This window comes from Chanodichthys erythropterus, chromosome 16 (assembly GCF_024489055.1).
Source record: "Chanodichthys erythropterus isolate Z2021 chromosome 16, ASM2448905v1, whole genome shotgun sequence".
NCBI lineage: Eukaryota > Metazoa > Chordata > Actinopteri > Cypriniformes > Xenocyprididae > Chanodichthys > Chanodichthys erythropterus.
In genome coordinates this window covers 2,678,263-2,690,332 of record NC_090236.1, presented here as the reverse complement: position 1 = coordinate 2,690,332, position 12,070 = coordinate 2,678,263, and the positions used below count along the sequence as shown (strand labels likewise).

At 35.6% G+C, this 12,070-nt stretch overlaps 1 protein-coding gene across 3 annotated transcripts in view; it reads left to right on the top strand.

The window, feature by feature from the left end:
- Nucleotides 1–12,070, top strand: part of LOC137002666 (adhesion G protein-coupled receptor L2-like) — a 123,850-nt gene that overhangs the window by 16,259 nt on the left and 95,521 nt on the right. For all 3 annotated transcript variants that reach the window (XM_067362467.1, XM_067362466.1, XM_067362469.1), the window contains exon 2: nt 6,291–6,494. In XM_067362467.1, the coding sequence (XP_067218568.1) occupies nt 6,419–6,494 (76 nt within the window). In that variant the 5' untranslated portion in view covers nt 6,291–6,418. The remainder of the gene's footprint in view (nt 1–6,290; nt 6,495–12,070) is intronic.

Genomic DNA, 12,070 nt, shown 5'->3' with positions numbered 1-12,070 from the left:
CTACCTTTTCATTTTGAGAGTATTTCTTTAATAAAAAAAAAAAAAAAAATGTAAGTGGTCAAAAATCAAAAGGAAGTCCCACGCACAATCAGAGCATACAAAAGTATTACATTTTTTTATCACAACGTTTCGGTCCAATGACCTTCATTTGGCATATCCAGATAAACTATTCAAAGCAAAAAAATATAAAATCAATCAATTTAAAATGGACAATGAATCTAATTGCCGATCAGACTGAACCCCAGTTCAGCCCCTTAGAATTTAAGATTCCAAGAAATGTTGTATTATCAAGGGTTGGTGTCTTTATGAAGTTCTCAAATGGTTCATTTTATCCGAAATTTCCAGCATAGTTGAATACAGGGGCAAAATATGATTCGTGACATTGAATCAAACTGCTATTGTTGGTTTGTCTCATTTCATGTGCCGAAGTGAATTGCAGATCTCTCCTTCATGCACAGAAAAATCCTCAACAGCTCAGTCAGGAATGGCGCAAATCTGTCTAATGCTAATCACTTAATCCTTTTATTTCAAGTCAGAACAAATCCAGTCCAAAATCTGCCAAACAAAGTGGTGTTTATGGGGATGATAACAGTTGGCTCCTGCGATTAAGCCTCCAGACATAAAGCGAGCATGTTTCTCAGCGGTGTGAGGGTTTGCACACAATGATGACGGGAAGTAAAGCATGTTGAGCAGACAGTGCAAACCTTCACTCCACGCCTCTTGTCTGCCGGGATCAGCATCTCTGCAGTCTCTACAGGGTGTGGGATTTTTTTTTTTCAGCGGGTTATGGCTGTGGTTGCAGGTTATTCAAGAACTTGTAGATTCACTCTTTCTTTGGGATATTTGGAATCCCAATCTCATAATGTAGTGCACCGAATGATTTTCCTACCTGAATGTGTAGTCAGAGATAAGGCTGATTAACTTTATATGATTAAGCTTTGATTAGCCTAATTTAGTGAATTAACGACAAGTACAAATATTCAGCCTTAACCCCCTAGTAGGGCTCTTCTATGTCAGAAATCATAATCCGATTTTGGCTGTTATTGAAATTCTGATGATTTTAACACTATTAGTGGTGGGCGATATGATCAAACTCCTATTTCACAAGTAATTTTAGACATCAGTAAAATTTCACAATTATCAAGAGCATCTTTGATACTTCAACAAAAACAAATACTAGGTTTACTAGTGTAAATAAACTGTCCTCAAACAATTAACATTTAGCATGGAACAAAAGCTCACAGTTGGAAGGTGCAGTAGATGGAATGCAGCACAATAATTGTTTTACATTGATTGTTTTCATAATTAGTGGAAGCTGAAATCGAAAATAAATGTATTATTAACAGCCCTATGTTCTAGGTGTTTCAAAGTTTGCTGTGTTGTTATTTGGTGTTCAGTGTGCCCCTGCCAATTATTTAAAGGTGCCCTAGAATTGAAAATTAAATTTACCTCGGCTTAGTTAAATAATTAGAGTTCTGTACATGGAAATGACATACAGTGAGTGTCAAACACCATTGTTTCCTCCTCCTTATGTAAATTTGATTTGTGCAAAAAACCTCTGAAAAACAGGCAAATCTCAACATAAAACGGACTGTTATGCAACAGTTGGGATCATTAATATGTACGCCCCCAACTTTTGCATATACCAGCCCATGTTCAAGGCATTAGACAAGGGCAGGACATCTGGATGTGCACAGCTGAATGGACTTTATGCAGGTAAGCAAGTAGGGCTGCAACGATTAATCGCGATTAATCGTTTGCAAAATAAAAGTCTGTGTTTACGTAATATATATGTATGTGTTCTGTGTATAATAATTATATATATATAAATACACACGCATACAGGTATAAAGTTTAGAAATATATGCATGTATTATAAATATATATATTTATATATATTTTATATTACATATAAACATAAATATTTTATATATAAATATAACATTTTTCTTAAATATATACATGAATGTGTGTGTATTTATATATAAATGATTATTATACACAGAACACACACATATATATTACGTAAACACAGACTTTTATTTTGCAAACGATTAATCACGATTAATCGTTGCAGCCCTATAAGCAAGCAAGGGCAATAGCGAAAAATGGCAGATGGAGCAATAATAGCTGACATGATCTATGATATATTTTTAGTGACATTTGTAAATTGTCTTTCTAAATGTTTAGTTAGCATGCTGCTAATTTACTGTTAAATGTGGTTAAAGTTACCATTGTTTCTTACTGTATTCACGGAGACCAGAGCCATGTTGTTATTTTCATTTTTAAACGCTTGCAGTCTGTATAATTCATAAACAAAACTTCATTCTTTATAAATCTCTCCAACAGTGTGTAATGTTAGCTTTAGCCCCATTAGCCGCAGCATAGGCTACTATCAAACTCATTCAGAATCAAATGTAAACATCCAAACAAATACTATACTCGCATGATCTGATATGCTGCATGACGAACACTTTGTAAAGATCCATTTTGAGGGTTATATTAGCTGTGTGAACTTTGTTTATGCAATGTATTATAGAGTTATGAGCTTGGGGGCGGGAAGCGTGAGCATTTAAAGGGGAAACGTGCTGAATCGGTGCATTTTTAATTATGCCCCAAAATAGGCAGTTAAAAAATTAAATGATAAAAAAATCTATGGGGTATTTTGAGCTGAAACTTCAGACGTATTCAGGGGACACTTTAGACTTATATTACACCTTGTGAAAAAGGGTTCTAGGACACCTTTAACAATAAATGTGCTCGGACTGCATTGTGTTTGAGTGTTTGATTTTTAATACCACACACAAAAACATTTTTGCCATGTTAAAATGTCTGATCTTCAGTGCATCTTCAAAGGATTTCGTATAGCTGGATTCGTGATGATACATAAATTATATTTTGTCTGCTGTATGGAACGTTTTGTTCCAACTCTTTATTTCTCTTTTCACCAATGTTCGTAGATGCAAATGTTTTATATTTAGGTTCATTATAAAATCATTGCACTTGATGGCGGGGAAGGCTTTGATGAAGCACACTTCAAAGTGCAACATTCCACAGGATTCCTTACCTGCGATATAAATGCTGAGCCTGTGCATTATGGAAATTTTCTGAGAAAGATGAAAGTATTGTTTAGTTTGTGGGTGGGTGTTTGTGTGTGTGCACAGGCGCATATCAGTGGGAATGAATTTGTGGTCAAAGTGAGCGTGACATGTCATCTGTCTTCAACATTTGACATTGTGTCTTATAAGAATCTTGGGCTCCCCAAGGTCTGAGATATTACCTTTTGCCAATGCAGGAAAAGACCCTGAATGTGTTTTGTGACCATGAGATTTGCTGGAAAAAGCAAACGCATAACAAAGAGAGGTGATTTTAATAGTTTATCAACTGAACTTGTTGCCATAGTAATTATCTACCTCATGCAGGGTTAGTGGAGGGAATATGAGAAATTGGTCTGTAATCTTTATAAACCATGAAATTTAAATGTAGACTAGGTATGTGATGCAAATTTGTATCCTGTTTTAGTTGCAAATGTAGTCCAAGGGTGCTTTCACATTAGCACTTTTAGTGCGCACCCGGGTTTGATTGACGTCAGAGTTCGGTACTTTTGGTTGATGTGAACACTGTCTTCTGAACTCTGGTGCGCACCCACAAACCGTACCCTTAAAAAGGGTAGTCTGGGGTACAGTTCAAGTGAACTCCGGTATGGTGCCCTGCTGATATGAACACAAACGTACCAAACCACGGAAGTGAATCGCTATTAATGCCGTATTATTTCATAAAAAATGTGTTTGTGTGCTTTTCACTCACTTTCCCGATGAGCGTAATTGACGTGCTGCAAGCAGAGAGCTGTATGGCCGTGTGTCCACCGCTCTGCTGAAAACGCCTATCTGTGAGCGCTTGAGAGCGCTTCTGCAGCGCAGCATTTTTTTCCGTTGCGACGCTTTGTTGCTATGATACAGAATATCTGCGTCACTGTTACTTATAACTGATTTTGCAGGTAATTTGTTTCAGACTACAAATGTTCACACAATGTGGAATTACTTGCTATTACTTGTTCGGAGACCAGAAATAATAATTTCTCATCCATTTTGTTTCTGTTTGTTAATGTTGTGGTACAGCAAGAATGTGACAGTTGGTCGGAGTTGTATTTGTCCCGCCTCTCCTCCACTCTGATTGGACGGCTGGCTAATAAGTGACAGTGATGAGCGCAGCGTTTTACTTAAAGTTGAACATTCTTCAACTCGAGGCGACCAGTAAAAAACGCCGAGCTCGCAGCGCTTGAGCGCAAAAAGACGGTGATATATGGCTCAAAAACAAGCAAACAAACAAAAAAAATCAAATTAAGGAGAGAAACGTTATGCATTTTGCCGCCTTCTCCTGCGCCGTTGTTACTAAGCAACGGAGTAAACAACTGCTGGTTTGATGACGCAAACGAACCGCGGGTCGGAACCAAATAATATAATATGAACACAGTCCAGTGGGGGCAGGGGGAGGAGGGAGCAGTGGAACTTGGGTTTGGTCCAGGCAATTGAACCAAGTGTGAAAGCACCGTATTAGATGCCCTCTTTCGAGTTAATTTAAAACTTTCTACAATGTTACGACAGTTACAGACTGATACTTTTTTAGTAATAATTATGAACTGTAGTTCATAAACAGCACTGACTATGCTTTTCAATGTCGAGGCTGATATTTTTTTTTCATTTCTCTCTTGAAAATGTTCTGATTTATTTATTTTTTTGTCATTGTTCAGTAAAACTTAGAGACATACGGCTTCATTAGTTAATGTTAATTCATTATTACCAAACTGACAATAAAAAATATTTTTATTAAAACAATTAATAATCTTAATGTTAATGTTAATTTCTTAGTTAATGTTTAATAACATTAATAAAATCAAAAGAACTTTATTCAATGGACCTAAATTAAAACTTTATTAGAAAAAGAGTTCTTAAACCTTTTTATGCTATGACAACACTTTTTTTGCAACTTATTTCAATATCGTGATAATACCGTATATCGTGAGAAAAACTTCAGCAATTATCGCGACATGAAAATTTGATACTGTTCAGTGCTGCAGCATATTTAAACTGGTTGAATCATTCACTATCCTCCTTTTATAATGCACTTTATAGAAAATAGTAGATGTAAACAAGGAGGCTGGGTGCTTCACAGAGTACTTTATTGGACTGAAAAGCTGAAGTGCAGAATATCATCAAATTTGATTAGTAGTATCATATTGGTGGTATAGAATGAATGTAAATTTTGAATGCGTAAAAGAATTTTGTCATTGTTTAAGGTGTAGTTAAAAACAATTTTTAAATGTTGTGTAGAATTTTAATATTGACCATTTATTGTTTATTACCATTAACATGAAAATAATTATCAGCTTATCTCTATTGTCAAGAATTTTAAAGAGGATCCAGGATTCATCTTTCTTTAGTGTGTAATGTTACTTTTTCAGCATGAAAAAGGTCTGCAAAGTTCCAAAGCACAAAGTCCCTCCAAAGGGAGTTATTCTCTATATCAGTGCACACTGTTTCTGAACTCCCTCCATTTTAGTCTTTAGTTTTCTTTGGGGAATGAACACATCACAGTATTCCTCATTTAAATAATTCCCAGCCTAGGCATACGCAAATTAAGGGACGGGGCCTGGTTCAGCTAGTAGTGTGTTGAAAGTCACTGTTATGGCAAGGACACGCTCGAAGCACTTGACCAATCACAACATACTGGTCCAGCTGACCCATCGGAGCACATTGTGCTTTTCAGAAGGAGGGGCTTCATAGAGACTGGAACTAGACAGAGAGTTACTGACAGACTGGGAAGAGAGGAGCTGCAAAAATGTCAAATACGGGAAAAATTATTATTTTTTTTTTTTTATTCAAGCCCATATTACAAAAAAAAACAAAATACAAAACTTTACAAGACTTTGTAAAAGTGCATGGTATGTCCTCTTTAATAACACTGTTAAAGGTGCTAAAGAGGATGTTTTGTTTTATACATTTTTGCAATATTACTTGAAACTGTCTTTACTAACTGATAAAAGACTATTTATTAGGTGCACTGAAAGGAATAATATTAATATACATCATCTGTGCACGAGGTAGGGCCTTAAAAAATCAGCCAATCGTTTACGCGATCATCGCATAAACGATTGGCCCTCTGGCTCGTCAATCACTTCTGTGACATTCCTTGTGAGAGACGTGTGTGGATTGGCCCTCTGGCTTGTCAATCACTGCCGTGACGTTCCCCATTATCAAAAACTAATGTTTCTTTCTTTCATGTGCTTTTAGATGGAGAATGAATGGTGAAAGGAGGAGAACAACAGATTGCTGATGTCCACGTGACCTGCATACTGTCTAGATCTTCTTTACAATCTAAACTATTGTCCAGCATCTGGAGACGGACTTGAATAACCAAAATGGCTATGTCACTGTGGAAATGTCCCCTCGTGCATGGACTTCTGTTTACTGTGATTTGTTTACAATGTTCAGAAGGTAAGAGCATCTCTTTTGTGCAATGGTTTAAGGTTGTGAGTGTAGACCCTTAAAGGGTTAGTTCACCCAAAAATGAAAATTCTGTCATTAATGTCGTTCCACACCCGTAAGACTTTCGATCATCTTCGGAACACAAATGAAAATGTTTTTGATTCTCCATTGACTGCTTTTGTAACTTCCAATTTGACACTTCAAAAACTTTATAAAGAGATTGGAAAACTAATCCATATGAACTGAGCGGTTTAGTCCAAATTTTCTGAAGAGTATCGATCGATTTTTATGATGAAAAGATTTCATTTAGTCTTTTACTCGCATGTAAACATTGATCAGCTAACATAAGCAGAAACTCAACCAATGCTACACATGCTACACAATTTGAGCTTCCTCTTCCAGAATTTTCATTTTGGGGTAAACCAACCCTTTAATCATAAAGTGATTTTTTTTTTTTTTAAAGACGTCAGTGACTTTGGAACACTTTTCAAGCGCACTGTGTTGGTGTATTTGGGGTTAGTTTGAACATTTAAATTGTTCTGCTTTGATTCTGTGTATTTCATAGTGCAGCACAGTGTTGTCAAAAAGTTGATAGTGAAAATGTATAAATGTAATGCTACAAGTCTTATGGTAGTACAGAGTACAAACTCAATTCAGTACCTGCTTTCAAACTGGACTGATTGACTAGTCAACTAAATGAAACTGCTGCTGTTAGTCGACATTGGAAATACTAGTCAATTACATTAAATCTTTGCATATAACAACGGCAATGTGTGAATTACTGTCATGTTAGTGTTACAGTTTTATCTGATTACATTTTTTTACTGTAATGGGGGAAAAAGTACATTTGTAAAGTATGGTTGTATTAATGCATCAGGTTTGTATTTGCTTTACAGAAGAAAAAAGAAAGACCAGACAGGATGATACTCATTGCATAGTTGTCAAAGTCATAATGTTCCTAAAATAGACATCATTTATTTGTGCAAAACAATGTCTTGTTTTTCTTTTGATTTTGAGGTGACATTAATTATTTTTCTGATTTTGGCTTGTTACATTTCGCCTAGTTGATCCTCTTTCTCTCCATCATTTCCTGACTTATCTCTACCATACAGTACCATGAATAAAACTGGCAAAGCCAATAATGAAAAGCTGCAAAATCTAGTGTTTGTAGCTGAAAATTGACTGGATTTGTAGATTGGACAAACTTGAGTCAGAGAGAGTCTGTATGTAATAAAAACAGTTAACTGCACTGTTTGGCATATTGTCCAATGTTCTGAAACTTCTCATTCTCATAGTCCATTGTTTTGGTCTGTTTTGGATGAGTCTGATTAGGTTGAGGGCTGTTCGTTCCTCAACTATATAAACACCCATCTGTGAAATGCTTTCATGCTGGGCTTGTCTTTTGTTGAGTTTTAGCTTTTGGTAGCTCATGTCTGTCGGGTATATGAGACATGGCTTTCATGAATTAGCTCTGCTTTGCCATGGGGAAAGTGTCCACAAGCACACAGAAGATATGAGTTATCAATCTTACACCAGTCTTCCATGAACAAGAAAATCTGTATCTTGAGCCACAAAAGCTGGCCAGAAAGAATGCTCCTCAAAATATGTCTTTGCTTTTATGATCTGAATTTTGTCATAGTAAATAGTGCATTGATTCTCTACAAATGTCTGGCTTGTCACAGGGCTTCTAGTGAAGGCTTCACTGACTACTAACTACTACTCCTCTTGGCAATTGGATGATTTTTTTTCCTTCCTGAAGTTGATTTTTTTTTTTTTTTTTTTTTTCTTCCTTAAAATGCACCACTAAGATCAGCCAACACAATTTATTATGTTTTGATTTTAGTTTATCTTTTATAACTTTGAGAATTGCAAGATTTGGATCTGGAATTGGGAGTTTTTGTTTGTTTTTGTCTGTCGTGCATCATCTCCTAGCAACGAGGTGCATGTTTCTGCGTGAGTTTGTTTTGATCTGAATGACTTAAGAAAAACAAAAAGCTAAAAAAAACGGCTAACTTTTACAACATTTTCACACCATTAACCCCCAGCTGAGTGCTTGCTTGATTTGTCTGTTGAGTACTTGAGTAGACAAAATGGTGCAATTAAGATCTGTGTTTTTGCTACAGTAAAGAATATCCTTAAATGGGTCATAACATGAAAAATCATGTTTGCCTTGATGTTTTGACATATAAGAGGTCTTAGTACCATTAAAGCAGCCTTCAAGTGTCATGGCTTAAAACATCCTCGGTACAAAAAAAATCTATGTAACTAAGCTCCAAAAATGAGTAGGGTATTCCCTATTATTATTATTATTATTATTATTATTATTATTATTATTATTATTATTATTATTATTATTTGTATGTAACAGTTTATAATAGCATTCAATTGATAATTAAATTTAATTGATATGTTGTCCCAACCAACCCCTAACCCTAAACATAACTCTTGGTATCCCTCTTGAAATATTTAACCTAACGTATGAGTTTTAAATTCAGTTTCCTGGAAAGAAAGGTCTTATTTTTCAACATGGAAGTGACACCGAATCTACACCAGACGTGAGCAGCGTTACAAAAGACAATAGAACCCATTATAATCAGTGATGTTTTCCACACTGGATGCGACGTGACACGACAAATCTGTGACAGACTTAATGGGCAGTAAACAGTAAAACCGTTTGTGAGTATATTATTACGCAAATTAAAATAGAGATACTAGTTTGCAGTGTCGCCATAATTAACTGTTTGCACAACTAAAATAACTGTAGATGCCTGACTGGAAGCCTTACACATTCACGTTTCAAATGGTTGCACCCGCTCTAATGTTAAAAATAAGGTGGAAAGATAATAAAAAGGTAATTTCTGGGTCTGTTTTTCTCATCTGCTTGTTTTAGGTTTAATTCAGGTCTCCTCTGTCTGAGAAGAATTGTCTAGGTGGCACTGTCACAAAAAACTAAGTTCCTAGAACTGGAGCCTCCGGTATTGCAGGAATATTGTATTGCCAAAAATGACTCATTTGGTGTTCTTTTTTTATTTTTTAAAGGGATAGTTCACCCAAAAATGAGAATTTGATGTTTATCTGCTTACCCCCAGCGCATCCAAGATGTAGGTGACTTTGTTTCTTCAGTAGAACACAAAAGATGATTTTTTTAACTGCAACCGTTGCCATCTGTCAGTCAAATAATGCAAGTGAATGGGAACTCTATAAATAAAAGTCGAAAAAACATGCACAGACAGATCCAAATTAAACCCTGCGACTCATGACGACACATTGATGTCCTAAGACACAAAACAATCGGTTTGTGCGAGAAACCAAACAGTATTTATATCATTTTTTACCTCGAATACACCACAATGTCTTAGTGAGGTCTGATCGCGCTCTGACAACGGCAGTGATGTCTCGTGCATAGACTTCAATGAGTGCTAGACATCACTTCCGCTGTCAGAGCGCGATCAGATCTCACCAAGCGAGTGCTGAACGCATTTGGACATTGTGGTGTATTAGAGGTAAAAATGATATAAATACTGTTCGGTTTCTCGCACAAACAGATCGTTTGGTGTCTTAGGACATCAATGTGTCGTCACAAGCCGCAGGGTTTAATTTGGATTTGTCTATGCACATTTTTTCGACTCTTATTGTTCGAGTTCCCATTCATTCCCATTATTTGACTGACAGACGGCAACATTTGGAGTTAAAAATCATCATTTGTGTTCTACTGAAGAAACAAAGTCACCTACATCTTGTATGCGCTGGGGGTAAGCAGATAAACATCAAATTTTCATTTTTGGGTGAACTATACCTTTAAGTAAAGTAATATTAGCAACCAAAGACTCGTTATATTTTTTATGAAGGTTTAACTTGGTATTAATCAAATAAAATTGGTGAAATAATGGTCACTTAACAGTTTACTAGTTAATTATATGCATCACTATTATGCTTTTTTTAATATAATACTGTAGAAAGGGAAGGAGTTCATTTTGTTTAATAATGGTTTGTTCCAGTTAGTGATGGTGGGAAAATGTGTATTTAAGCCAGTTGTCATTAGAAGGGAAAGAGTAGCCTACTAGTGAATGGATTGTGTTTTGAGTGAAAAGAAACAAGGTTACTGCCAGTAGGGGCTAAAATAGTCACTTTTAAGTACACTTGCTACAGTGTCAGACAGTGTTTCATATCATTTTGAATGATTAGGGATCATTTTAAAAGTTTGTGCATAATTTGGGGTACTTATCGAACTGACTCAGTCTAACTACAGTAAGCCTGAACAATTAGTTTTAAAGCCTTCTCATTTCCTGGAACATGTCCAGTAATTGTAAATTCTACCTCTGTGTTATGAAGAGCCTTATTATAGATTACTTCTGTAATCCTTTGAGGATTATGAGTATATGCTTCATTATGATTCAGCTCTCTGCTGGGAAAACCCGCTTTACCTGTGATTGCCTGTGATGCAAGGTCAGTTGGTCTATTAATATAGATTTGAGCAATACATTAATCAGGATTACTTGTGATTAATTACACCTAACAATTAAATTTATAATTATAAAATTCAATACACATTGAATATCCAAGTATTCATCAATAGATTTTTTTTTTTTTTCAATTTCTGAGGTGAAAACCATCATTTTTAACATAAAGGTATAAACTGCTAATTATTAGACTGTTTTTGTTGACCATTTATTACCTTTTTTTAGAACATGAGCAATCTAATGGGCTTTTAATTTAAATAAACTTCACCATTGTCATACAAACCAATTACGAAAATATTTAGCATTGCCTTTATTTAGAGCAAAATAACTCCAAATGACATTTCTCTTTCTCTCCAAACAAAGTCTGTTTGAAGCATTCATTTTAATGCTAAATAAGTAGTAATGTCACTAGTTAAAACCACTTAGTAATATTTTCATGAGAGGATTGACTCAATACAACATAATTAAAGATATCAATACTTCTACATCTGCATCAGTCAGTATTTCTGAGCAGTAAATCTTTGTCCATGGAAGAAAATATTTGTTTCGAATGATTTTGTGGCTGAATGAACCTCCGTTTGAGATTGAGGCTGGCGTTGGTGTGGTTTTTATCTGTGCGCATATCTGCTGGAGAGAAAGATCAAGAGTTCCAGCAAACCAAGGTTGGACCTTAAACCCTGCAAGCACTCCTTTCTGCACAATGTATTATATCACTGTAAGTTTGAGCAAAATCCTTCCCTTATTTCTGAGGCCTGAATCATTACACACAATCAGTCATTCTCTGACAGTCCTGAGGAGAAAAAAGGCCTGCCATACTTTTATATTCCAATATGACAGACCACACAAAAAATGACTAAGGAGACACTGTCTTCTAAAATGACAAACTAGACAATTGCAAAAATTACAGAATTGCTCTAAGAAGTGCTTCAGGTTATTTAGCGCTTAGCTTCAGTTGAAATCAGTTTTCAGTCTAAAACGAACTAATTTTAAACCAGCCAATGTCACAAAACATCAGGTATATTTATAAAGAGTGGTTATTTGTAGGCGAGTACATTTGTCATTTCGATTTTGAGAGTTTCTTCACATTCATGAGAGGAAATGCTTTCCATCTAATCACTGCACTGC